This window comes from Palaemon carinicauda, chromosome 9, assembly GCF_036898095.1.
Source record: "Palaemon carinicauda isolate YSFRI2023 chromosome 9, ASM3689809v2, whole genome shotgun sequence".
In the NCBI taxonomy this organism is placed as follows: domain Eukaryota; kingdom Metazoa; phylum Arthropoda; class Malacostraca; order Decapoda; family Palaemonidae; genus Palaemon; species Palaemon carinicauda.
In genome coordinates this window covers 97,863,866-97,891,365 of record NC_090733.1, presented here as the reverse complement: position 1 = coordinate 97,891,365, position 27,500 = coordinate 97,863,866, and the positions used below count along the sequence as shown (strand labels likewise).

The 27,500-nt window shown below is 43.2% G+C and overlaps 1 protein-coding gene across 1 annotated transcript in view; it reads left to right on the top strand.

The window, feature by feature from the left end:
• The first annotated feature begins 3,772 nt into the window (after nucleotides 1–3,772).
• The window catches only part of LOC137646554 (uncharacterized), a 38,731-nt gene continuing 15,003 nt past the window's right edge, over nucleotides 3,773–27,500 (top strand). Inside the window, exon 1 of the mRNA XM_068379663.1 lies at nucleotides 3,773–3,944. Coding sequence (XP_068235764.1) covers nucleotides 3,773–3,944 — 172 coding nt within the window. The remainder of the gene's footprint in view (nucleotides 3,945–27,500) is intronic.

The following is a 27,500-nucleotide window of genomic DNA, read 5'->3' as shown; positions in this document are numbered from 1 at the left end:
AAATAACATTGCATTTACTTTCCAAGGGATAAGCAGTAACTCTTGACCGATAATAAAGACAAGTTGGTATTCGTCTGAAGAATATTGGGCTGTATAAAGTGTACTCACAATCATTTTTTTAATAGAAAATAAAAAAGCCATGTTACGATGTCTCATTATCTGTTGACATGGGACTTATTTGGTGGCATGCGTAAAAATACGTCTGTTGTTATATGCTGTGAGTGAAGTTGTTCTTTAAGCCGGTAAAGTACAAGTTCAAAATGCCTAGATATGCAAGGATTAACATAGCAGACACTCTTGCTGCGGTAGATGAAGACAAAGGAGCAGAAGGTTATAGTGATGTCAATGTAGAATATATATGAAAACAACGATTGTACAACTTAGAAAATAGGTTAGATAACCTAGCTTAGTTAATAAACAGACTTTAGTTGAACGAGAAGAGGAGCGGCGCGCAGCCACAGCATATACGACATACATGATTAAAAATCAAACGCATACAATTGAAAGAGTGAAGATACGCAAAACCTTGTAGTTCAAAAATTGCCAGAACTCCAGGCAAGTGTTAGGCCTTTTGATGATCAACAGCCTAATGAAGGCTTTCAATCGATCCAAGTATTTTTTAAGAGACATTGAAGTAGCCACTTATGGGTGGTCAGAAAGAGAAAAAGCAATTCAAGTAATTAGCTTGCTGAAAGATGCTCTGGAAATGGAGGTAATGTGTTGGCCACAAGACAGTTTGAGAAGTTATACTGAAATTAAACGATGTTTAATTGAGAAATACGCCTTACCCGATGTGAGAAAAGGGAACATGAAAGAAAATTACGAACCCAAAACTCGAAACAGTTAATCAGTTTTCAGTTATGCAACTCCTATTTTTCAATATTTTGATTCGTTTGCTACATGGAGTACCTATCTCCCAGAAGGTGATAAAAAAGCAATTGCCCTTAAACATATTCGCAGATTAGTAAACCCATATTATTGTGGCTACTAGTTCAATGACAATCGCTCATTAGTGGACATAGTGATGGTGATACAAAACATTCCAGACAGTTTGCCAGAAGAAAAAAAGATGGAGAATAACCGTCTCGATGCCGGAAAGGTGGCAGCCATGAGAGACACTCACCAACCCCAAAACTTGGAGAGGGGAAAATGTAGTCAGCAGTTTAGAACAGTCTTCAGATGTTGGCAGTGTGGGGGGGAGGGGTACAAACGAGTGGAGTACCCAACCCAAGGATCCCCCTGATGTTTCACTTGTCAAGGCTAAGGTCATGTATCTCAAGTTTTCCCAGCCAAAAAATGATGAGGGTGGGCGGGCTGTGGCACACACACACACCACCCCACTCCCAACATCCGAGGAAGGGGGAGATAAGGGAGAGTTATCCCCCCCCCACACACGAAAGCAGAAGAAGCTGCCGAGGCATCAATGGGAGTGACTACGATGGACTCGATGGGCCAGGCACAGGAGCAGGAGGTAGCGGTATTGTAAGCGAGGTTGTTGGCACGTGCCCCAAATATCCTAATGGGCAGCTCGAAATATTAGCAGTCAGTATTAAGTCAGATAAGTCCATCCGAGCGCTGATCAACACAGTTGCCAGCGTTTCGCTTCTTGAGCAAGAAATCTCATCAAACCCAATGCAGTCAGCGGCATCCATCATCCTCGACACGCTAGGTGTAAATAAACTACAGTCAAGACATAAAATGATCGTCAACTTTAAGGTGGGATATGTGAAGTTTACACATTATTTTTTTGTCTTGTCCACCTTGAGAATTCCAGGAATCGAAGCTATACTTGGTTTGGATTTTATAATGAGTAATCAAATATACATTTTCAGGAAAAAAAGCTGCAAGGCGCATTTTGCCAAAAGAAAGCCATGAGAGTGTAATTGCTTGTGCGGGAAAGGAGAGACAATTAAGTAAGGTAACCGCTGTACCTGGAAGAGGAAAAGTATTGTCTCTCAAGACACTTACGAGCATATCAGTGACCCTGTTTAAGCCTCTTCCGGATGTAACCAAGGTCGTAGTTAATTAACTTGTCAAATAAAAGACTTGTGTTAGGAAGAGATTCTGTGTGTGAAATGGAGTTATGTGAAATTGCTAATAATGGGATCTTTGGAGTCACAACTCCAGACCACCCAGAGGAACGCACTCAGAACTTGATTATGAAAGCGCGAAGACTATGTCCGCCAGAATATCAACCTGCAGTTAGTAACATTGTTAATAATTATTCCTACGTAATTGGAATTGGAGACGAGTCACCCGGGAGGATTGATCGATTTCCTTTTAGTATTGAGACTGGGGAGATGTAGCAGATCAGGTCAAGGCCTTATAAGGTACCCATTCATTTCCATGGAGGGATAAAAAGAGAAACTAATAAATCAAGGGAACAAGATGTTATCAAAGAGAGCGAATCGCCCTGGGCTTCTCCTATTGTAGCTGTTAGGAAAAAGGAGGACTCGGTACGATTGTGTGTTTATTATAGGAGGTTGAATGTAGTCACTAAGGATAATGCATTTCCATCGTCCTTAATCGAAGAATTACTTGTGAAGGTACGGGATGGTGAATATTTTACAACTATCGATATAAAACATGGGTACTATCAAATACCCATTCAGTAAGACAGTAAACGTAAAACTGCATTTATAGCCAACGATCAACTATTTCCGTTTAATTTTCTTCTTTTCGTGTTGTAAATGCTCACAATAATTTTTCCAGAGTAATGTTGGCAGTTTTGTCTCCCTTAATTGGCTATAATTTTTTTTTTTATTTAAATGTTATTATTACAGTGAAAACGGCAAAAAAACAAAATAATAATCTTCGTGAAGTTTTAAAAGCCTTGCGACGTAATGGTATGAAAATTAATTTTTCGTAGTGCAAATTTTTCTATAAACAGGTCAAATTCTTAGGTCTCATAATAACCCCAGAAGGTATCCAACCCTGCCCCAGTAAAGGAGAAGCTATTAGAGATTTCCCCAGGCCACATAACCCTAAAGACGTAGCTGGGTTCCTATGGCGTGCTGGGTATTACCGTAAATTCATAAAAGGTTTTGAAGAGATAGCGAGAACCTCAGATGCTTTAAAGAAACAAAAATTAGTAAATTGAGGAGTGGAAGAAGACAGGGCTTATAATCATTTGAAAACTGACTTAACTAGCAATGACCTACTAGCATATCCTAGATTTGATCGCACTTTTTTTAGTGACAACAGATGCGAGTAGCGTATCTATTGGTAGCGTAATTTCTCAACGAGATGATAAAAGTAGAGAGCAACCCATTTGTTTTCCTTTCAGGTTATTAAAATGGGCAGAAAAGAAATATAGTACATTGGATCGAGAGGCATTGGCTAATTTTTGGTTTGTAGAGAGACATCGGTTCTTTTTATTAGGTCAGCCGATTGAGTTGCAAAGTGATCATCACCACATACGTGGTTTATTTTACAAAAGTACTTGACGTCCAAATAAGCAACAGGGATTGAAAGATGGCTAGAGTTTAACATAGAAGGTAAAGCATAGAAGGTAAAGCTAACATGGTAGCGAGCGAGGACCGAAGAACGAAACCAAAATATTGAAGGCTCCCATCAAACTAGAATACGGAATGTGATTTGACGCGAGGAGCAATCAGAAAATGAGACTCACGAGAGAGAGAGAGAGAGAGAGAGAGAGAGAGAGAGAGAGAGAGAGAGAGAGAGAGAGAGAGAGAGAGAATTAGTGATGTTGGCGAGAGATAGAGTGACAGAGGAAAATAGTGAAAGTGAATGCGTGTGAGTGGCCGAGGACATGACCAGGGGTGTCCAGAATGAGTGGTTTGATGATGCAGGTGTGAATGAGTTGAGCATTTGTGACATAAAGGAAGTCAGAGAGGGACAGAAAAAAGAGGAATTGATGGAAAGAGTGCGAGCAGTGATTAAATGGGAATCAACGAGTTATCCATCATTTCTGAATGTGCCTCGTGAGAAATTTTTCTGTAGAAAATGATATCTTATATTGTTCTTTCGAGAAGAAGGGAGGGGAATTTTTGGCACGGGTAGTTCTTCCTCCATCTTTAATTAATCGAGCCATCTACATTGTACATGCACGTCCGTTTGCAGGGCATTTAGGGATTGATTAAACGTTAAGGAGAGCATTGGAATCCTGTTTTTGGTTAGGAATGAAAAAATCTGCAGAAAATTACATGAAATGTTGTAATGCTTTTAACTGTTTCAAGGAACACTAAAACACTGTACCCAAAGCCAGAAAGTGGCCTGTGATCCATATTAAGTTTTATAGGGTGCAAATGGATGTATTAGGACTATTTCCTACTGGTATAACACACTTTAAGTATATACGTGTATTTGTGGATGCATTTACTCGTTATACTGATACCTACGTAATGTTGGATAAATCAGCCAATTCAGTAGCCAGGCGCTGTTCTCTTTGCTTACTAGGTTCAGTTGCCCAAAAATTTTAATAAGTAGTAATGGTCTCGAGTTTATAAATAAGGTGGTGAAATCAGTCACGGACTTGATGAAAATTGAACACTTTTCAGTGACCGCAGATAGGTCTTCAGCTAATGGCTTAGAGGAATCGCATAATAGGGAATGGGTACGAATTTTATCTTATTTAGTAGCTGATGACCCACTTCATTGGCACGCCATGCTTCCTATAGCTGAGCTAGCTTGGAACATAGCATATAATGTCTCGCTCAGGGACACGCCTTTTTTTTAGTGTATGGACAGGATCCTTTGTTACCATAAACGATCCTGATTAATTCCCAACAGTTGCCAGGTTATTCAAGTGAGCAATACCATATCTATTTACTAAATCTCTTGAGGAGAGTAATGAACACCACTAAAAGATTTTTGAAGAGAGCTAATGAAAGACATAGCTCAAAGTAAGATGGCCGGTTCAAAACCGCACCAGTAAAAGTATTTGTGGGTGATTGTGTGTATTTCAAACCATTACAACCTAGGATCACAAACTAGAGACAGTGTATTTGGGTCCATACCAAGTTAAGATGGTTAAATCTAACACAGTAGTGATTCAAAGCATTATTAATGGCGCCGTGTCTGAACAACATCAGGCACACATACATGTGAATCCGGTAGTGGTAATTTTCAAAAGTTTCAATCAGAGTGTACCTCCTTACCCCTGCATACGCGACATTTTTTGAGTTGATGAGCAGAAATTATCATTTTTATTTTTACTGTTGTTGTTGTTTGAACAGACCTCATTTCTTCTCTTGATGTGTTCTGCATAAACTTGATGATAACAATGTGTTCTTGTGTTGGTACTTAGTGTGTACGTGAAGTGTTGTGGTAATTTTGCTGAGTGTAGCAATACTATGACATACTGCTAGGTGAACCTAAAAACAAACAGAGAGAGAGGATAAATAGGCCAGGTGTGTTCCGTCAGGTGGATGCTGTATTATTTATGTATTATATGATTCTGGTTGCTGGGAACGGGGTGGTTCCCGAAGGGCAAATGACTACCAGAGTAAAGTTCAGTTTCCAGGAAAGGCAGTGTTAGAGAATGTGTAGATATGCATACCTTATACTTAGAGTTATATGAGAAGGGTGGGAAGTTGAATAATTTCCTCGGGAAAATGGCTAATGGCCACCGATTGATAGTTACAAGTACAAGTGTAGTAGTGAATTTAAAAATGAAGAAACGGTGGTGGTGAGTTTTTCTGCAAAATTGTACCATAAACCCGGACAAGTAAAATTGGGAGATAAAGTAATGTCCATTCCTTCTCCTATCCAGCCCAAAAGGCCCATATTGCCAACAACCAGAGAGAGGTATTGATGAGGTTGTGTAATACCGATGTTGATATGATATTTTTTCACTTTGGGTATTCTGTATTATACTTGCAGAGGTCATAAGAAGAAATGAGTGAGATTATTTTATAGCATATTGTGTACATTTTTACTTGCAATATTTAATTTTATATTTTTTGTGGGGGATGTCAGAAATTTTTTGGGGGTGATTTCTATGTATATATTTTATGTCGCATTTCTGTCTAGTGCATGCCATGCCCTATTCCGGGTTGGAGTGTCCTCCATATATCATCAACTAGAGAGGCCGAGTGGGCACCTCCTCCAGGGGTGAGGAGCTTGGGCGGGCGGGGGGAGGGGGGTGAGTAATGTCCTAATCCTTGTATGAAAAATATGTAGAAGTTTGTGTTTTATACAGTGAGATTAATGATCTTTTTTAGAGTACTATCACTGTCAAAAATTTTAGGGCACGATCACTGAACTCTGTTATAGGTGATGTGTGCCAAGTCTCTTATGTGACATGTGGTAAGCCTATTGGTGACAGAATATGTCCATCACAGTGGAGAATACCTCAAAATCTAACAATTCAGCATATTGACTGAGCAACATTGCATTTACTTGCTGAGAGTTAAGCAGTGCCCCTCGAGCGGTTTATAAGGACTAGTAGGCACTCGTGAGAAAAGTATCGGGGCGTGTAAAGTGTATGTATATGCAGTATATATATATATATATATATATATATATATATATATATATATATATATATATATATATATATATATATATATATATATATATATATATATATATGTGTGTGTATATATATATATATATATATATATATATATATATATATATATATATATATATATATATATATATATATATATATATATATATATATATATATATATATATATATATATATACATATATATATATACATATATATTTATATATATATATATATATATATATATATATATATATATATATATATATATATATATATATATAACGGATTTTGAGCGAAGCGAAAAATCTATTTTTGGGTGAGATGGCCATGTCGTCCTGATGGAAGTTCCTATAGGGTAGCTTCCTAGGGTATATTACAACTACGGCGATAATCCCAGAGAATTTACCTTAAGGTACCAGAATTCTAACTCCTGGAGCGAGTATCCCTCGTGAAAGGGATATCGCGACATATCAGAGGACGTATTCTTGACACGCCACATGGCAATCTACACCCCGAACAGAGATTACGTATCGCAGGGGTCAATTGGCAAGAAACGAAATCGGGAAAGAAAAAGGGGGAGCCGCTCCCAAGGCTCCCTATCTCCCGTTTCGTAAGCGTGCCTGGCGCCAATCCTGGCGCCATCTGTATTCCTTGTAGCGTACACAAGGTGCTACAGATACTGTATGTAGGGAGGGGTCCTACAGCCCTTTTTTAGAAAGGGAAGGGCGGGTCCATCAGGACGACATGGCCATCTCACCCAAAAATAGATTTTTCACTTCGCTCAACATCCGTTTTTTGGGCTCAAGCCATGTCGTCCTGATGGAAGTGTACCAGAGCATTACTGTATCTGTGGATTCTCAGAACGTGCCGTACTCCCCGGAAGTAATTTTTCCCCGGTCGACTAGACCTAGAGACCTCAGATGTTACCGTTATACATCTTTTCAGCTAACTATAAAATATGTTAGAGCTTCCTGCCCCCTACAGGGAAGAGTCCTACTGGGCTCTGGGAAAGTCTCGAAGAGTACATAAACCTATGTATGAATACCAGGCAAGCTAATATGGTGGTCTCACTCTATATTAAGTAAAGCAAAGTATGTAAAGAACCACTGCGTCAATATGAAATATCGACCAGTTATCCGCACAATACTTGTATTGGACAAAGGTTTATATCCGCATAGGAAGAAACTAGTAAAACCGCCCTCGTCCCCTTATGGGACGGAGTCCTCCCGTTAAGGGAATCATAAACCAATGCAACATAGCTTGCATAAAGGAACAATTCTATTAGAATTATCCCAGATAAGGTACATAGAATGAATGCTCAATTATACCAATAAATTGACACAGGTGAAAGAGACGCAAGGTTCTCAAGAACAAGTTTTTTGACTGACAATAAATAGAAAGGTTAACAACAATTATATATATATATATATATATATATATATATATATATATATATATATATATATATATATATATATATATATATATATATATATATATATATAAAGAGGATAACCCAAAACTTTAAGTATAAGTATGATAGTAAACAGAAATTGTTTATCTGAAAGAAAAAAACATTAAATGCCAGTTTTTAAGATACTGAGGTATCAAGTCATAAAAGTCTGTATTACAAATCAATCACATTAGCGTTAGAAACCCTCGGCACACATTTCTGCACTTATGCTAGGTTCACTTTTGTAAATGGAACAGTCTATATAGGTAACTCAGTGCCCTCATTTAGTTTGTAGTACAGTATGTAACTACACAATCACCCTGGAATTAATCGTCCCAATTAAAGCCACTGTTCCTCACAGAGTTAAACAGTAGGGTTAACGACGCGACCCACTGCTACCACAGATCTCTTTAGTTCCTCTACTTGCTTCGCATAGTGGCGAAAGAACACTCTGGAAGACTTCCAGCCAGTGTATGAACGGAGATGTTAAAAATCCATACAATTAAAGAAATTTAAGGATGAGGCAACTTTCCTCGGATCGTGACCTGCGGGTGTACTGTCAGGATCCGCTCTGCGAATAAAATATGTGATTTTCGCTCTGAGTTGATTCAGAGATAAATTTGAGCCTGATGTTTCTCCCCTGAATAGTTGACCACCCCTGAAGTCTGAAGTTCTATGAAAATAGACCTTTAGGCATTCTACTGGACATAGAGATGCATCTTCTTTCAGAGGGCAGATTCTCCAGGGACCCCACCTGTTGGTGGGTAACTCATTCTTGGCGAGAAACGTAGAATCCGGAAACAGGTTCAGTTCTCCCCCATCCAGGAACTGAACACGACCTGCCTCTCTCGAGAGGGCTACGATCTCACTAACCCTGGCCCCGGACGCGAGTGCAAATAGGAAAATAACTTTTTGTGTCAAATCCTTTAACGCACACTCTTCATTGCTCAACAGAGAAGCGAAATAAAGAACTTTGTCTAAAGACCATGAAATGGGCTTTGGAGGTGCTGAAGGTCTGAGCCTAGCGCAGGCTTTCGGAACTTTATTAAAGATCTCGTTACCTAGGTCGACCTGGAAGGCATATAGAATGGGTCTTGTCAAAGCAGACTTACACGCTGAAATCGTGTTAGCTGCCAACCCTTGACCATGGAGGTGGATGAAGAAAGATAAGCAGAAGTCTGTCGAGATCTCCTGCGGATTCTTCGCCTTGACAAAGGCCACCCATTTTCTCCAAGATGACTCATATTGTCTTCTAGTAGATTTGCACTTATATTCCTCTAGGAAGTCTATGCTGGCTTTCGAAATCCCGAAACGCTTTCTCACCGCTAGGGAGAGAAAATCATGAGCTGCAGGGTCCGGGTTTTCTGTAATGAAGCGCAGATAGTCGACTTCTGGACTTGCTGGGTCAGAACTGGATGTGGTAGCGGCACAAATTTCAGCTGTAGTTCCAATGCCAAGGGGAACCACACGCTGTTCGGCCACTTGTGGGCCACTATTGCCGCTACCCCCTCGATGGATCTCAGTTTGTTGAGGACCCTCAACAGAAGATTGTGAGGAGGGAACAGATAAATCCTGGACCATCTGTTCCAGTCGAGGGACATCGCGTCCACTGCTTCCGCTAAGGGGTCCTCGTACGGGGACACGTACAGGGGCAACTTCTTGTTGTCTTTCGTCGCAAAGAGGTCTATCTGCAGTTCTGGGACTCGATTCAGAATGAAGGAGAATGATCCTGCGTCTAAGGACCATTCCGACACTATCGGTGTGAACCTGGATAGAGCGTCCGCTGTAACGTTGCGGACTCCTTGAAGGTGAACTGCCGACAGGTACCACTTCTTCTTTTCCGCCAATCGGAAAATGGCCAACATCACCTGGTTGAGAGGTGGTGACCTCGATCCTTGTCGATTCAAGCATCTCACAACTACCTCGCTGTCCATCACCAACCTTATGTGGATCGAGTGACGCGGGGAGACTTTCTTTAAGGTAAGGAGCACTGCCATAGCTTCTAGAAAGTTTATGTGAAAGGTCTTGAATAGCTTGGACCAAGTCCCCTGGACTTTTTTCCGATGAGAGTGACCTCCCCATCCCTCTTTTGAGGCGTCTGAGTGAATCGTCACCGACGGGGGAGGTGGCTGAAGAAGAACCGACTTCTTTAGATGTCTGGCTTGGGACCAAGGCCTGAGAAGAGTACGTAGCCGAAGCGGAACTGGTCTTCTCAGATCTCTTCGCCCGTTTGATGCATAACTTCTCCAAACTCCGGTTGCATCCTTTAGCTGTGCTCTTAGCACTGGGTCTGTCACCGAAGCAAACTGGAGAGAGCCCAGTACCCTCTCCTGTTCGCGTCTTGATATCCTTTCGGAATCTAGAAGTCTCTTGACAGAACCCGCTACCTCCTTCCTTTTCTTCGCCGGGATGGAGAAACGGTGTGACACAAGGTCCCAGTGGATTCCCAGCCACCGGAACTTTTGAGATGGAGAAAGTCGAGACTTTTTTCTGTTGATCTTGAAGCCTAGGTACTCTAGGAACTGGATCACTTGACTGAAAGCTTGCAAGCATTCTGTCTCGGATGCTGCCCACACCAACCAGTCGTCCAGGTAGGCTACTGCCTGAATTCCCTTTAGGCGTAACTGTTTGAGAGCTGCGCTCGCAAGCTTCGTGAAAATCCTTGGGGCTATGTTTAGCCCGAATGGCATGGCTCTGAAGGCGTATAGTCTTCGTTGTAGCCTGAACCCTAGGTAGGGGGAGAGTCGACGGCTGATTGGGATGTGCCAATAGGCGTCTGACAAGTCTATAGAGACGGAATATGCCCTCTTGGGCAGTAAGGTCCTTATGTTTTGCAGTGTTAGCATTTTGAATTTGCAATTCACTATGAACTTGTTGAGTGGCAACAAGTCCAGAATGACTCTGAGCTTTTCCGAGTCTTTCTTGGGAACACAAAACAGCCTCCCTTGGAATTTGATGGACTTCACGTTTCGGATCACATTTTTCTCCAACAGTTCTTGAACGTACTCCTCCAGAACGGGGGTGGAGTGTTGGAAAAACCGAAGGCACGGGGGTGGAGTGCTGTACCAGCTCCAGCCCAGTCCATTCTTGAGTAGGCTGTGGGCCCAGGGATCGAAGGTCCATCGATCCCAAAATTTCAGAAGTCTCCTTCCTACCGGTATCATCTAACTTGGACTGCCGACCTGAGGTCTTGCCTCCCTGACCACGACCACCCCTGAATCCCCTTCCCCTTGAGGGGCGCCTAGACGAGCCTCTGGCTGCTCCTCTAGGCTTTGCTCGAAAGGAAGAAGACTGCCCTTCGAACGTTGGGGTGAATGCCGTGGACTGTGTCGACACAGCCTGGGGTACCCACTGAAAAGTGGTCGGGGTTTGTGCCACCATCTGGGGCACTGGAGGCAATGGCAATTGCAGTTGCTGTTGCTGTCTAAAAGGTTTGGCTGGCCGAGACGGTAGTTTAGTTCTCATAGTCTTCCTCTTTGGTTGAGGACCCTCATCCGGGGAAGACTTTCTTTTGATAGCCAGGCCCCACTTCTGGAGAAGGTTTCTATTCTCCAAGGCGGCCTTATCAACAACTTCTTTGACCAAATCGGTAGGGAAAAGGTCTTTTCCCCAAATGTTGGAGGAGATTAGTTTCCTTGGCTCGTGCCTCACCGTAGCCAAGGTGAACACGAACTCCCTACAAGCTCTCCTCGCCTTGACGAAGCCATAAAGGTCCTTCGTCACTGTGGCCAGATGAGTCTTGGCCACCACCATGAACATTTCATGGACCTTGGGGTCACTTGCCATCGTCTCAAGAGTAGTCTGAAGAGACATTGAGGCAGCCAGTCTTGCTTTTTTCTCGAACTCTCTTCGCAAAAGAAAGTCAGACAGCTTAGGGAGGTCCTCGCAGAACTGACGTCTGACAATATCAGCCTCCAACTTTCCAACTGAGAACGTAAGATGGACGTCCTTCCAGTCTTTGTGGTCCATAGGTAGGGCCAGCGACAAGGGTTTACACTCCTCCAGGGAGGGGCAAGGCTTGCCGGCCTCGACTGCTTTTAGTACAGCCGCAAACCCTTTCTGTAAAAAGAGGAAGGCTCTAGCAGGAGAGGACACAAAGGAAGGGAGCTTCTTGCTCAATGCAGCTACCTTTGAGTTAGAGAAGCCCCTCTCTTTCATCGAGGATGAAAGTAGAGCTTGAGCCTTAGCATGGTCCATCACTATGACCTCCTTCGGCTCTGTCTCCTCCTTTGAAGTTGGTTCCTTCCTCAGCCGGACATAACAGTCCAGATATGATGCCTTGCTGGGCCAGAATTCCACCTCCTCTAGGGGAACTGAGCCCAGCTTATCCGAGATGACAATCTTTCCAGTCGTCATCGGCATGTGCTCAGCATACCTCCATGGGTTAGCATCTGAGCACAAGGGAAGGTCTTTCACATTGAGCCTTTTTCTGGGGCCCATGTGATTCTGCAAGGCACTGCATCCGCAGTTCCATTGCAGCCGCCTTCTCCTGATTTTCCTTCTGCATTTGTTGGATCATTCCAACAATAGAAGAGAGGGCCTGTCCCAGCCATACTGGGAGACTGGCCGATGTTGAGGGAATAGGCTCCGGAATCTGAACCGGAGTAGCCGATACCTCGTCGACCTCTTCCTCTACAACGTCTGGGGCTTGAACTTCATCCTGGGCTTCTGCCAGGAGGTCTTCCTCCAGACGCTCGTCCACGTCAGACATCCTGTCATCTAACTGGATGTCTTGCATCGCGACCGCGACTTCAGCATCCACCTGGATCTGAACTTGGGGGATCTCCTCTTGAGGCTGGGGAATCACTGCATCAGCTGATGCCTTAGGGAAAAGATACGCCCTCATCTTCTCACTTGGAAGATAAGGCCCAGAGGTGTTCTTTTGGAAGCCCCTTACCCAGGTACGAAGCTTCTCCCTTGCTATATCCCTTGATTCCGCCGTCCTAGGGGAATCAAAGGCCTCAGTAATCAGGTTAGTGCACACAGTACATACCTGAGGGTCCCAATACTGGAGATCATCCTTGGAGACAGTGCATGCTGCGTGTCTCCTATAAAACTCATGTCCGCAGAGGTTCTTGCTGCGGACGTTGCAGAAAACACTTCCGCACTTCGGAGGGTCCTCCTGTAAAGAGAAGAAATTTCCATGAGTATCAAGTGAACTATGTATCACTGGATATGCATAGTATAGCATAACAATTCAGAAAGGAAAGACACACACTTGTGTTTCCCTCACAACCCATTGTTGCAGCCTTCCAGATGATAAAATCAAATGGTTAATCTCTTCTAGAATAACCAATGCAAAGTTTCCAGAGGAAACAGGTGGAGCTCACACCTAGCAATGATTTTAAAATCCTGGATGATAGACAGGAAAGAACTCACTTTCCTATCTGTAGGGCAACAGCAAAGGGCTGTGCAAGAAAACACAAAAGTGTTAGAACACACAGTGGTGTACCAAAACCCATACTATAGTTTTCTTCTTACAGTATATGTTATACTGAAGAATACTGGTACAGTATAGGAGGTTATGTGCCGGCCGGCATTTGCCGGTCGGCACACACCATAACTAGCTTTAAAGTATACTACTTAACAGCTATAAGGTGGCAGAACGCTGGTTCAAATGCATGTGCCGCGGCAACAGCCAATGTCGGCCGGCAATGACTGCCGACCAGCAACTACACAAGGTAGTACCCGGCTGCCGGCCACACTCTTGGCGACCGGCAGACAAGGGCTGACATTAGCCGGCCGGCAAAGGTACAGGACCGATGCCAGCCGGCAGCAAAAGAACCAGAGGACTACAACCGCCCGGCTGCCGGCCTCATAGGCCGGCAGCCGGGTCGGGTACAGCACTAGAAGAAAAACAGAATGGATGCCGAGATAAGAGTGTACACTACCTCCAAGCCCGGCAATCCGAAAGAGTGCATATAAGGAAGGGGAGAATCTAATTCAGGCTTCCTGACCAATGCTGTCTGACTCTGCAGGCAGGCATGGATGAGGGACCAAGGGAGGTCCGGGCAGCACTCAAAACAGAAGACCCTTGCCGGCCGGCAGCTCTGCCGGCCTGCAAGGGACTGAGTCAATTCCACATCCTAACCTATTCTAGGTCCAGATGTAGAATGACGTACAGTACTGTAATGGCTAGGCCATTACGGAGATAGAGGGGGAAGGGACAAAAGAGGGTCCTACCAACCTTGCTTTAGTGACGGATCACCCGCAGCCAAGAAACTCATCTTAGCCTAAGGGAGATCCAAGGGGGGAGGCCAGCAATACTTGCCAGCTCCCAGAGCACCAAAGCAAGGAAGGTGTTGCTACTCCCAGGGAAAGAAACTTATCCTCCCCCGAGAACAGCAACAAGGACTAGTCTGGTAGATCACAAAAGAAGGAATCATCTCGTACAGAAACCTTCGGTAGTGACCTAAGGAGGCTAAGCCACCTATGTCTGTGTCAGGCCAGCGAGGGAGACTCTACCCCAAGCCAGACAAACACAGACTCAGACTAAAAAACTCTGTTGTTCTGTCCCTCTTTGAACCAGACTTACTGGAACAGGAAGGTACAGTAACACCCCAGTATAGTTTTATCGAGAATTAATTCAGATAAACCACTTAGGGATAAGCCCAAGGCTTAAACAGAGGGAAAGGGATTGCATACCTTCTACGAAGAAAAGAAAGCAACCGGGGAGTATGAGAAAGTATACTAAGGCTCCATAAGCAACTTAGCCTAGGCACCAAGAGAATCAATTACCTAAATCAACGAAACTCACTCGTATACTATCTTGGAAATATTCCACATAATCTTAAATGTATAAAACATAGCCTAAAGCTTCAATAGAATTTTAATACACTCGGAAAAACCAAAATCATGCATGAAGTACTAGGACCAAACGACTAGGCTACATGGCCTAGCGTAGCCCAAAATTGGCGAATACTTCGCCAAAATAATACTAAAGCACGAAAGGAAATCCTATGTAACGCTAAATAGCTAAAATTTATTAAAGCAAAACAACCGGGAATGTCGCTCTGACTAACTAAACTTATACCTAGCGAGCGACAGCGTCCATGACGCCTCCGGTAGGCTACGGCTCTTGTAACAAAGATTAAACCTATTAATCACTTAAAATATTACCAAGAGCCTACATTTATACATAAAAGACATGGTACTCAACTTATCAGAGGCCGACGAAGTTGGAGAAGCCATGAAAAGTAGAATAAATCCAAGATTTGCGAGAAACACAGGAAAAAACACCAAGTTGTTAAGCTACGCAAAAAGGAATACAGATGGCACCAGGATTGGCGCCAGGCACGCTTACGAAACGGGAGATAAGGAGCCTTGGGAGCGGCTCCCCCTCTTTCTTTCCCGATTTCGTTTCTTGCCAATTGACCCCTGCGATACGTAATCTCTGTTCGGGGTGTAGATTGCCATGTGGCGTGTCAAGAATACGTCCTCTGATATGTCGCGATATCCCTTTCACGATGGATACTCGCTCCAGGAGTTAGAATTCTGGTACATTAAGGTAAATTCTCTGGGAATATCGCCGTAGTTGTAATATACCCTAGGAAGCTACCCTATAGGAACTTCCATCAGGACGACATGGCTTGAGCCCAAATATATATATATATATATATATATATATATATATATATATATATATATATATATATATATATATATATATTTATATATTTATATATATATATATATATATATATATATATATATATATATATATATATATATATATATATATTATATTATATATACACATACGTATATATATATATATATATATATATATATATATATATATATATATATATATATATATATATATGCAGTGCATAATATATATATATATATATATATATATATATATATATATATATATATATATATATATATATATATATATATATATATATATATATATATATATATATATATATATATATGCAGTGCATAAATATATATATATATATATATATATATATATATATATATATATATATATATATATATATATATATATATATATATATATATATATATATATATATATATATATATATATATATTGTATAAATATACATTACATAAATATAAATAACGGATTTTGAGCGAAGCGAAAAATCTATTTTTGGGTGAGATAGCCATGGCGTCCTGATGGAAGGTTCCTTTTTGGTAGCTTCCTTGGGTATAAAACTACTAAGATATTCCCAGAGAATTTAACCACAGGTTATCACAGAATTCTAACTTCTGGAGCGAGTATCCCAAAGGTTTCCCTTTAAGACATCGTATATCAACAGGGGACGCATGTCTAAACGCGCCACATAGCTATCTTCACCCCGAACAGAGTTAATGCTTCGGTGTGTAAGGGTTGAGAATAGCTGGGAGCCACTCCACAGCCAATCTCACTCGTGGCTACTACTGATACTCGAGACGTAAACAAACGGGCGCCATTGCTCAAATGACGTCACGCCCGTCTTCATCCTGAAGCCAGTTGCTTGCCCAACACCATGATACAGTAGAACAGGGTGGGATCTAAAACTGGACGAAGTAGCAGGGAGGGTCCATCAGGACGCCATGGCTATCTCACCCAAAAATAGATTTTTCGCTTCGCTCAAAATCCGTTTTTTGGGCTCAAGCCATGGCGTCCTGATGGAAGAATACCAGAGAATCAATGTATCGTGGTAGATTTTCCCCTAATAGTAAGTGCCAAGGCATTGACAAAACAGCATAGTAATCTTTAATAAGGGACCATAGGGAAGAAGCATCCTGCCCCCCTTGGCAGTGAAGTTCCCATGGGCCATGCCGACGTCAAAGTGGTATTGAAGGGCTATTCATCCTGATAGAAGAACTTGAAGAACTTGGAGATGAAGCCGAATGTTTGGTATTTGTATAGAAACATTCTGAAAATTAGACCAGTGGTGGTTGGGCACTGTGTATTGAGAGTGATGGTTCATCTCTCGGGTAATAAAAGTAAGTATTCGTGTTGGAACCTTACATAATCAGAGTGAATATAAATTAAGAGTTAGCATCTTAATTTCTTCATAACCATAAGGAAAAGGGGGAATAATAAAACTATGACAGGCATGTATTTCATAGTAAGTAGGAGCTGATTGAGACGCACAGGTAATAAAATAGAAATTTTATTTCACAAATGCAGAAATTAAATAATTTACAGCAATAAGTAAAGTTCATTTACAGTAATTATAATGTACATAGTAATAAAGACTTGCTCTTGAATCTGAAAAGGAATTTCAAGTTTATTAGTAGGCACTCGTTCTCGAGGAACGCAAGTCTTTGATTAAAAAACACGTCATGCTCAGGGCATGCGGCACTTGTGTGACAACTATGACATTTCACCTGGGATAAGAACAGTTATAAAAGCACTAAGTGTTTTCGACATCACTATGAATCGCTCGAGGGTCAACATAGGCACCCGAAGAGTTAGAGTCCCAAGTAACTCACTGTTCTACGCAGAGTTAGGTGCAGGTTTCATAACACTACCTGCGGCTACCACAAAATGTTTGACTTCGTGCACTTGTTTCGCATAATGTTTAAAGAAAACTCGCGAGGACTTCCAACCCGTGAAGTTTTTAAGGCTTTCAAAGTCCATACTCTGAAAGAAATTCAGAGATGATGCCACTTTTCTAGGATCATGACCAGCGGGTGTACTGTTAGGATCCGCTCTGCGAATGAAGTAGGTGATTTTCGCTCTTAATTGTTTCAGTGACAGGTCGCTGCCCGATGTTTCTCCTTTGAAGAGTTGGCCTCCACCAAAGTTTGAAGTTCTGCGAAGATAGACCTTGAGGCTCTCTACTGGACATAGAGAGGCATCCTCCTTCAGGGGGCATATTCTCCAAGGGCCCCATCTTTTGGTGGGTAATTCATTTTTGGCGAGAAACGTCGGATCAGGGGAGAGGGTAACTTCACCTGTATCGGTAAACAGGATGTGTCCGTCCTCTCTTGATAAAGCCACTATTTCGCTGACTCGAGCTCCTGAAGCGAGAGCAAAGAGAAATATAACTTTCTGAGTCAGATCCTTGAGAGGGCAGGAATCATTGTCCAAGTTGGAGGCGAAATGGAGCACCTTGTCTAGTGACCAGGAGATCGGTTTCGGTGGGGGTGCTGGGCGTAGGCGAGCACATGCTTTCGGCAGTTTGTTGAAGATGTCGCTGGACAGATCAATTTGGAAAGCATATAGAATTGGTCTGGTCAAGGCCGATTTGCAGGTTGATATCGTATTGGCTGCTAATCCCTGTCCATGAAGGTGAATAAAGAAGGACATGCAGAAATCAATCGTGATTTCTTTAGGATTTTTTGTCTTGACGAAGGAGACCCATTTCCTCCAGGATGATTCATATTGCCGTCTTGTGGATTCGGTCTTGTATTCCTCTAGGAAGTCCAGACTTTTCTTCGAGATCCCAAACCTCTTCTTTGCGGCTAGGGAGAGAAAATCATGAGATGAAGGTCCTTGATTTTCGATGATGAAGCGAAGACAGTCGACTTCTGTACTTGTTGAGAGAGAACTGGGCCCGGGAGAGGGATCAGCTTGGGCTGCAGCTCCAGGACCAGGGGGTACCAGTTGCTCCGAGGCCACTTGGGAGCCACTAGGGCCGCTGTCCCTTTGAAGGTTCTCAGTTTGGAGAGGACTTTCAACAGAAGGTTGCTGGGGGGGAACAGGTAGATCTTGGACCATCTGTTCCAATCCAGTGACATGGCATCCACTGCTTCTGCTTTGGGGTCCTCGTACGGGGCCACATACCGAGGAAGTTGATTGTTGTCGCTCGTTGCAAAGAGATCTATCTGAAGTTCTGGGACTTGGTGAGAGATGAAGGAGAACGATCTTGCGTCTAGAGACCATTCCGACTCTATCGGGTTTGTCCGAGATAGAGCATCCGCTGTCACGTTGCGGAATCCTTGTAGGTGAACTGCAGACAAGTGCCACTTCTTCTTCTCTGCCAGACGGAAGAATGGGAGAAGCACCTGATTTATCTGGGGCGATCTTGAGCCTTGGCGATTGAGACAACGAACTACCACCGAGTTGTCTAGGGTTAGACGGATGTGGATCGAGGGCGGCGGGGATAACTTCTTTAGGGTTAGAAGGACCGCCATGGCCTCCAAGATGTTTATGTGGAACGTCTTGAACAGGGGAGACCAGGTGCCTTGAGCCTGTTTTTGGTGGGAGTGACCTCCCCAACCCTCCAGCGAAGCATCCGTGTGGATGTTGAGTGATGGAGGAGGGTGTTGGAGAGGAATGGACCTTTTCAGGGCCTTTGCTTCTGACCACGGCTTTAGAAGAAGTCGCAGTCTGTTTGGAAGCCGTCTCTTGAGGTCTCTTCGAGCGATGGATGCCGAACGTCTCCAGACTCCCGCGGCATCCTTTAGCTGTGCGCGAAGCACTGGGTTTGTCACTGAGGCGAACTGCAGAGAGCCTAGAACTCGTTCCTGCTGGCGTCTTGAAATGCGTTTGGATTTCAGCAGTCGCTTGACAGACCCTGCTATTTCCTTCCTTTTCTTCTGGGGGATGGAAAGGCGGTGTGACTGAAGGTTCCAGTGGATTCCCAACCACTGGAACTTCTGAGCTGGAGAGAGGCGAGATTTCTTCTCGTTGATCTTGAATCCCAGGTGTTCTAGGTACTGGGTGACTTTGTTGCAAGATTTTACACAATCTTCGGGCGATGGAGCCCAGACTAGCCAGTCGTCGAGGTAGGCCATCACCTGGACGTTTCGGAGGCGGAGCTGTTGTACTATGGCGTCCGCCAGCTTTGTGAAGATCCGAGGGGCCACGTTGAGGCCGAAGGGCATGGCCCGGAAGGCGTAGCTTTTCCTTTGGAGTCGAAATCCTAGGTAGGAGGAAGCGTGATGGTTCATTGGAACGTGCCAGTAGGCATCCGCCAGGTCTATGGAGACCGTGTAGGAACCTCGAGGCAGAAGGGTCCTTATCTGTTGAAGAGTCAGCATCTTGAACTTGTCGTTCGCTATGAACTTGTTGAGGGGGGATAAGTCCAGAATGACTCTGAGTTTGTCGGAGTCTTTCTTGGGGACACAAAACAGTCTCCCTTAGAACCTGGTGGACTTTACCTTCCTTATCACCTTCTTGTTCAAGAGATCTAGGACATATTCTTCCAGAAGGGGGGTTGATTGTTGGAAGAATTGCTGGAAGGTTGGGGGTGGTTGAGTCCAACTCCAGCCTAGACCCTTCTTGACGATGCTGTGTGCCCAGGGATCGAAGGTCCAACGATCCTGGAATTGGCGGAGTCTTCCTCCCACCGGAAGCACTTCATTGCTTCTGGTGTCCCGAGGGCTTGCTGCCTCGGCCGCTAGCTCCCTTTCCTCCTCTGCCTCTGGAGGGACGGCGAGAGGCGTCTTTGGTTGCACCCTTGTATGAGCCTCTACCTTTGGGACGAAAGGTAGTTGCCTGTTGCTCGAAAGCAGGGGTGAAGACCGGTGACTGTGACAACACCGGTTGGGGGACCAATTGAAAGGTCTGTTGTGGTTGGGCAACCACTTGGGAGGTAGCGGGTCCCGGAAACTGACGTCTTTGTTGACGTTGCTGGGGTTTCTGTTTTTGGGATTTCCTCTTAGGTTGAGGTCCGTCGTCCTGAGAGGATTTCCTTTTCTTGGACATGCCCCACTTGTGGAGAAGGTTCCTATTCTCCGTGGCGGCTCTGTCGGTGATTTCCTTCACGAGGTCAGAGGGAAAGAGGTGTTTACCCCAGATGTTGGAGGAAATCAGCCTCCGGGGTTCGTGTTTCACGGTAGCACCTGCAAACACGAATTCACGACAGGCTCTCCGAGCCTTTATGAAGTGGTACAAGTCCTTCATCACGGTCATCAGGTGGGATTTGGAGAGTACCATGTAGTGGTCTGGTACTCTGGTGTCACAGGCCATGATTTCAAGTTGGACTTGATGAGATAAGGATGCTGCGAGCCTCTCCTTCGTATCTTGTTCCCGACGAAGGAGGTGATCGTTGAGCTTAGGGAGGTCTTCATTAAACTGACGTCCGGCGACGTCAGGATCTAGCTTTCCCACGACGAAAGTATGCTGGACATCCTTCCAGTTTCGAGCGTCAGGGGGAGTTACTATGGAGAAGGGTCTGCACTCCTCCAGTGCAGGGCAGGCTTTCCCTTCTTCCGCAGCTTTAAGGCACGCAGCTAAGGCCTTTTCCAGGAATGGAAGAATCGCACTTTCAGGTGCGACATAAGTAGGGTGCTTCTTGCTCAGGGCCGGAAGCTTAGAGCAGGTAAAGCCCCTACTCTTGAATGTGTTGGCTAGCATAGCCTGGGCCTTTGCGAGATCGAACACTATCTCTTCCTTCGGTTCGGTCTCTTCCTTCGAGGCAGGTTCAGAGCGCAGACGGACGTAACAGTCCGGGTAGGCCTCAAAGTTTGGGAAGAACTCCACGTCTTCCAAGGGGACCGTGCCGATCTTATCGCTGACAAAGATCCTGCCGGTCGCGATCACCATATGCTCAGCATACCTCCACGGGTTGGCATGTGAGCAAGCGGGGAGATCCTTAACCGAAATCCTCTTCGGTTCTCTGGATCCTATCATGGACCTGATGGACTCCTGATTCTCCTTCAACCTGTCGTCCATGACGGCTCTAATCAGTCGGATCAATTCTTGAGTGGAAGAAGAGGGATCCAGGGTCGAGGAGGTAGACGGAATAGACACTTCCGTCGGTGTAGGAGTAGGAGGGGGGATGGACGGAGGAGCGACCTCTTGCTCCGACTCGGCGTATTCCACCTTGTCTTCGTCATCTTCGGCTCCTTGAGCCATAAGCGTCTTCTCGGTGTCTTCCGAGACATCCGACATCTGTTCGTCATCTCCGGAATCCAGGCGACACTCATGCATGGACTGAGCCATGACAACATCAGGTTCCACTGTAAGTTGGACAATGGGAATCACGTCTTTGGGTACCACTGAATCAGGGGAGGCCTTAGGGAACAGGAGTGACCTCAATTCTTCTGTGGCCAGGTAAGGGCCGGTGGCATTTTTCTGGAAGCCACGCACCCACTTGCGTAGCTTTTCACGAGAAATGTCTCTGACCTCCGCTGAGGGAGGGTTATGGAAGGCGTCAGTCATGTGAGCCTGGCATACCGTACAGTTCAGTGGATTCCAAAACTTCAGATCCCCTTTCTTGTCGGCACAAGGGGCGTGAGTCCTGCAAGCCGTATGCCCGTAAAACTGCGGGCGTTTCACAGCGCAGAAGGCGAAGTCACACTTCATCTGCTCCTCCTGTGGAAGAAAGAGAAAATGAGTATGGGGGAATCATAAGAATGGCTCTTAAACTAAGTTAATATTAATTATTAATTTTAACTTAAAGAAGGGTATGATGCATAGAGATTGAAATAGTAAAGAGAACATACTCCATGCATCTCGCCCGGCTGGTTACCGTAAGCTTTGTCCTTGGATAATCCGAGAGACCGAAGGCACCGGATAGTATTCCTTAGAGTTCCATAGGGCAATGGAATTCCGTGGAAAAACCAAGGGTAAGATTGGGACCGAGATCATTCGGTCCCAAACTAGGGGCTAGAGGGCCTCCTTTTAAGGTAACTGCTTCCGGCAACCAGCCGTGCAAAGATGCACGCAGCATGCTGGAATTAGAAGAGTGCAAAGAGACAGCATGATCCCTAACAGAACAGTACCAAGGTATTGATCTTAATAGTGGAAAAAGTCCATCTGTTTGCGGTATAGGGCTATCAGTATCATATGATAGCTAGAAGAAGGGGGTGCAAGTATTCTTGACGCCTCCGGGGGTTTCCGGCAAGCCGCCGGCATGCCGGAGGTCGCTCCGACAGAGTTTCTGGCATCAAGACAGACAATATGTAAGTCAAGAGTATACCAGGGTGGCGGCCGCCGGTACAACGGCGGCACGCCGGCAGGGGAGCGGCGGCTCCGGCAGTCGGAGGATGCCGGTTTGGTGACTGGGACAATGTATAGCGGAACCGGGTTGCCGGCAATAGATGCCGGCACTCCGGAGGCCGACCGGCGAGCGGACGACAAGCTAGGAGGGAGGAGAGCCGCCGGTAGGAGCCGACGGCAGTCGGCAGTCCCCCGGCACACAGGGGGCTGGCGGCAAGGGTAGGGAGAGTCACCAAGGTAGGAGGCGGGTATCGCCGACAGTGGAGGCGGCAAGAGACCAGCACCCGGATAGGGAGAGAGACAGGGGGGGGGGGGAGGGATGCAGGAAGTTCAGTCATGGACTCCGGACATCCCCCCCCTGAGAGGGTGTACCCATGATAGAGACAGGCTCTATCATCCAGGAGCAGGGGTCACAGAGGACCGGGAGCTAGGTACCCCAAGGGAGGGCTAGGGGACACCCAAAGAGGGGGAGCCCCCCATATGCAGAACACATCTAGAGACTAACCCCATAGGACACTATGAAGGGTATATGTACCAGAGCGGACTGCACAGGGAAGCTCGGGTAGCCCTACTACTCCACCCTATGGAGGAGTTGTAGGACAGGGGACAGGTGGGTATAGACTAACCTAAGCATAGGCTAGGCTATACAAGAGATAGGTGAGGAGGGGAGTAGAGAGAAGTCTTCCAAGGAAGGGTTTCTGTACCACAGCGGCCACTAGGGAAAGGGAGGACACTCCCTAACCTAAGATAAGGCAGATCGGCTGAAACGGTGCATGGGTACAGTTTCAGCAGGGAACAGAGAAACCTTCCTAACCTAACCTAGAGCAGGGCTAAAAGTCCTGAACTAGGGAAGGTAGAAGACATATCGCTATCGCAGGATAGTCATAGACTAATCCTAGCCATAGAGGTAGGGCTAGCCTAACCTCACTCTCGGACGCAACCCTAAGGGGGGTTCATTCCCATAGGGAGGACTGAGAGGTGATAAATACTCCATTAGACACTTGATCCCTTTACTCAGAAAGGGAATCAAGGCTAATTAGAGGGAATGCCAAGGCAGGGGATGAAGGAAGCATATAGGGGTCCTACAAGTAGGTTAGGTTAGAAAGAGATACTAACTAACCTATCCCCTATATGGTCCCTGAAGGCGAAAGAACATTGCATCACGGTCGAAAGTATTGTAAAATAATGCCCCTATCTTCATAACTTAGTCTAGGATCACTAATAAAATCATGCATGAACACTTATGTACAGGCGCTCTGGCCTGGGGGCTATAGAAGCCGACTGGTATGAGGTCAATCAATGACCGATAAAAAGCGTCGAAACACGATATAAAAGTTCCTAGCTATGAAGACTAAATAAACTAATGTATTCGATTAGTAAATAAGGCCGGAAGCGTTGTTGTGGCTAACTAAATAAGGCATGCATAACAACAACGACGCCATAAAATGGTGGGTCCGGTAGAGGCACAGCTCTGCCACAAAACAGCAATCATCTCGAAAAGTAATATTTACTTTACGGCCAGAGCTTAACTAAACAATACTGGAACCTTGTACTCAACTTTCCAGAAGATGGTGAGGCTGAAGGTAGCGACATAACGTAGATGCAAATCGATAAAAGGAGCACAGGGAAAATCCGTCTAAGTAGGGCAGCTACTAAACAAAGGATGAAGACGGGCGTGACGTCATTTGAGCAATGGCGCCCGTTTGTTTACGTCTCGAGTATCAGTAGTAGCCACGAGTGAGATTGGCTGTGGAGCGGCTCCCAGCTATTCTCAACCCTTACACACCGAAGCATTAACTCTGTTCGGGGTGAAGATAGCTATGTGGCGCGTTTAGACATGCGTCCCCTGTTGATATACGATGTCTTAAAGGGAAACCTTTGGGATACTCGCTCCAGAAGTTAGAATTCTGTGATAACCTGTGGTTAAATTCTCTGGGAATATCTTAGTAGTTTTATACCCAAGGAAGCTACCAAAAAGGAACCTTCCATCAGGACGCCATGGCTTGAGCCCAAAATATATATATATATATATATATATATATATATATATATATATATATATATATATATATATATATATATATATATATATATTTATATATATATATATATATATATATATATATATATATATATATATATATATATATATATATATATATATATATATATATATATATATATATATATATATATATATATATATATATATATATATATATATATATATATATATATATATATGTCTTATTTATAACTGTAATCGAACAGTTCAAATTTTTTTTTTCTTTTTTTCAAAAAGGCCCATAACAAAACAAAGGAAACATAAGTAAATCACTATATTTCGACCAATACACATTGGCCCTCTTCAAGATGTAAAGTAAAAATGAGGAATACAGTGGACAATGACGTGATATATAGGAAAGCAAAAGGGTGTTTCCAATAGTTCTAAAGTTGTTATAAGTGCTGGAAGGTTTAGCCAAATCTAATTACATCCAGGTGCGTCTTCGTATTGTTGAGCCGGACAGAGGATGTCTTGACACTACTCAAGAATAGACAACAATGGTTTGAATTTGGATTGGCCTTATTCTTGCAGAGCTGCTCATCATAGCTAAAGAGTCATTTATACTCTTATTGTCTATAAATTAGCACCGAAAAAAATTGCAATAGTTAACCCTTTGAGTGAAGAAGAATTTTCCGGATATCATAGTGTGGCCAGGTATATGACGAAAGAAGAGAAAATAGACATTATTATTTGATGTATATGTAGGCAAAGAAAAACTAAACAATTTCTTTCCGATTTATGGATAATTGGTAATGTTGGCCTGCCTACGAGAAATAAGGTAATCGCCTATAAACTCGAGATATTATTACGCAATGTTTTACACCCTGCTTATCATTGACCGAGTATCGGTAAAATAACATTGAAGTCTTCTGGTATCTTCTTTTATTTCCATTTTGATTTAAATACTTTAGATTATACGTTTCTTATATAAATATAATTGGCATTCCATTACAAGATAAATGGAGAAACAAAATAAATATATGTTTTAACTTCTCTTTATATAATTATTTTCCAAATTTAAGGAGTCGTATAATGCATTTGTACAATTTAAGTCTTTTATTTTCTCTAGTCATTTCCCATTTATTTTTTCAATAACACCGTCCGTTACTGTAAGTTCAGCAATATTCTCACTGACGCCGTCCTTACATGTTAGGACAATTTCAACTGCTCCCAACTAAAGCAAAGCAACATCTCCACCAATAACATCACGGTGCGACTTGGAGAGCATCGACATATGGCGCTTATTGACTTTGTATTGTTATTCATTAACTGTCGACTGGAATTAGAGCAATTCCTGTTGCCAGCTGTTATTCCATGTCGATAAGGTTCTTCCGCTTGTTAAAATGAAAATATATACATTGGTTTAGTTATAATGATAGGGAAGGTGCCAAATGTTGATAAAACATTATAATCAATATGTCACCAAAGCATGCATATGAATAATTTCACTATTAATGAGCTAGATTTTATATCCCGTAGGTTACAGAAACAAGAATTGTGATTATGAGAAGATATGAAGTTCAACAAAGCAAATTTGACTAAATATAATAAATAAATATAATAAATATCAATTTCCATTGGCTGATCCATTGTTTGCTGCGAACATTTGGTAACGCAGAAGATTGTCATGAAATTTGAAATTTCTGTTATTGTTTTCATTATAAAATGCTTCTTCAACAAAATAAAGTTGATGAAATTTTATACATTGTTTCAAAACAATTATTTCAAATCTCCATTTCCATTGGCTAATCTGTTGATTGCTTTAACTTTTGGTAACACAAAATGTTACTGTTATCATGGGACAAAATGCTTGTTATTGCTTTCAACATAAAAAGCAATAAAAAAAGAGGTAAAATGAAAATGAGCAACAACCAAAGCAGTAACATTCATCACCAACACATCGTGTCAGGTTATTTAAATCCTAACCAAAAAATCCTATCTTTTACTTCTCATCTGGAATTCCATGTTATACAACTAAAATATTATAGCAAAATAACGTTCAAATAATTGTTGAACAATTTCAACATCACCAGAAGAACATATAAGAAAATCTGTATGAAATGTGAACAAAAAAAATAAATCATTCAAACGTTTCACGAAACTCGCAGAAAAGATTTTCCTGTGATTACAAAATAGAATGAGTTAAAATTTCCTTCAAATATATTGCGTGTGTAATTTGACAAGTAGAATTGAATACACGGTACCAAAACACTTAAAAACGAGACTCGGCGAACCTTGCATAAAGTAACTCATGAGACTTTAAACCCACAAGATCATCTTTTTCCCCTCAAAAAATTTTTATAGGAAAAGATTACGAGGAACGCTGGCCATTCCTCTTTTTTCAGACATTTCTTATCTGTGAACCCACACTTAGCGAGAGAGAGAGAGAGAGAGAGAGAGAGAGAGAGAGAGAGAGAGAGAGAGAGAGAGAGAGAGAGAGAGGGTTTTCTTCATTAGTCCATCCGTATTTAGACTATTCTTCAAGGTTTTAACTTGTAAGAATAATTCGTTAAACGGTAAAAGTTAATATATTTTATAAAACCATAGGCGAAATTTGAAGAAATCTAAACTTGTAATATAAAAAAGATCCGAATGATTTTCATAATAGGTTTCCAATATCGTCGTGTTCTCCAAGATC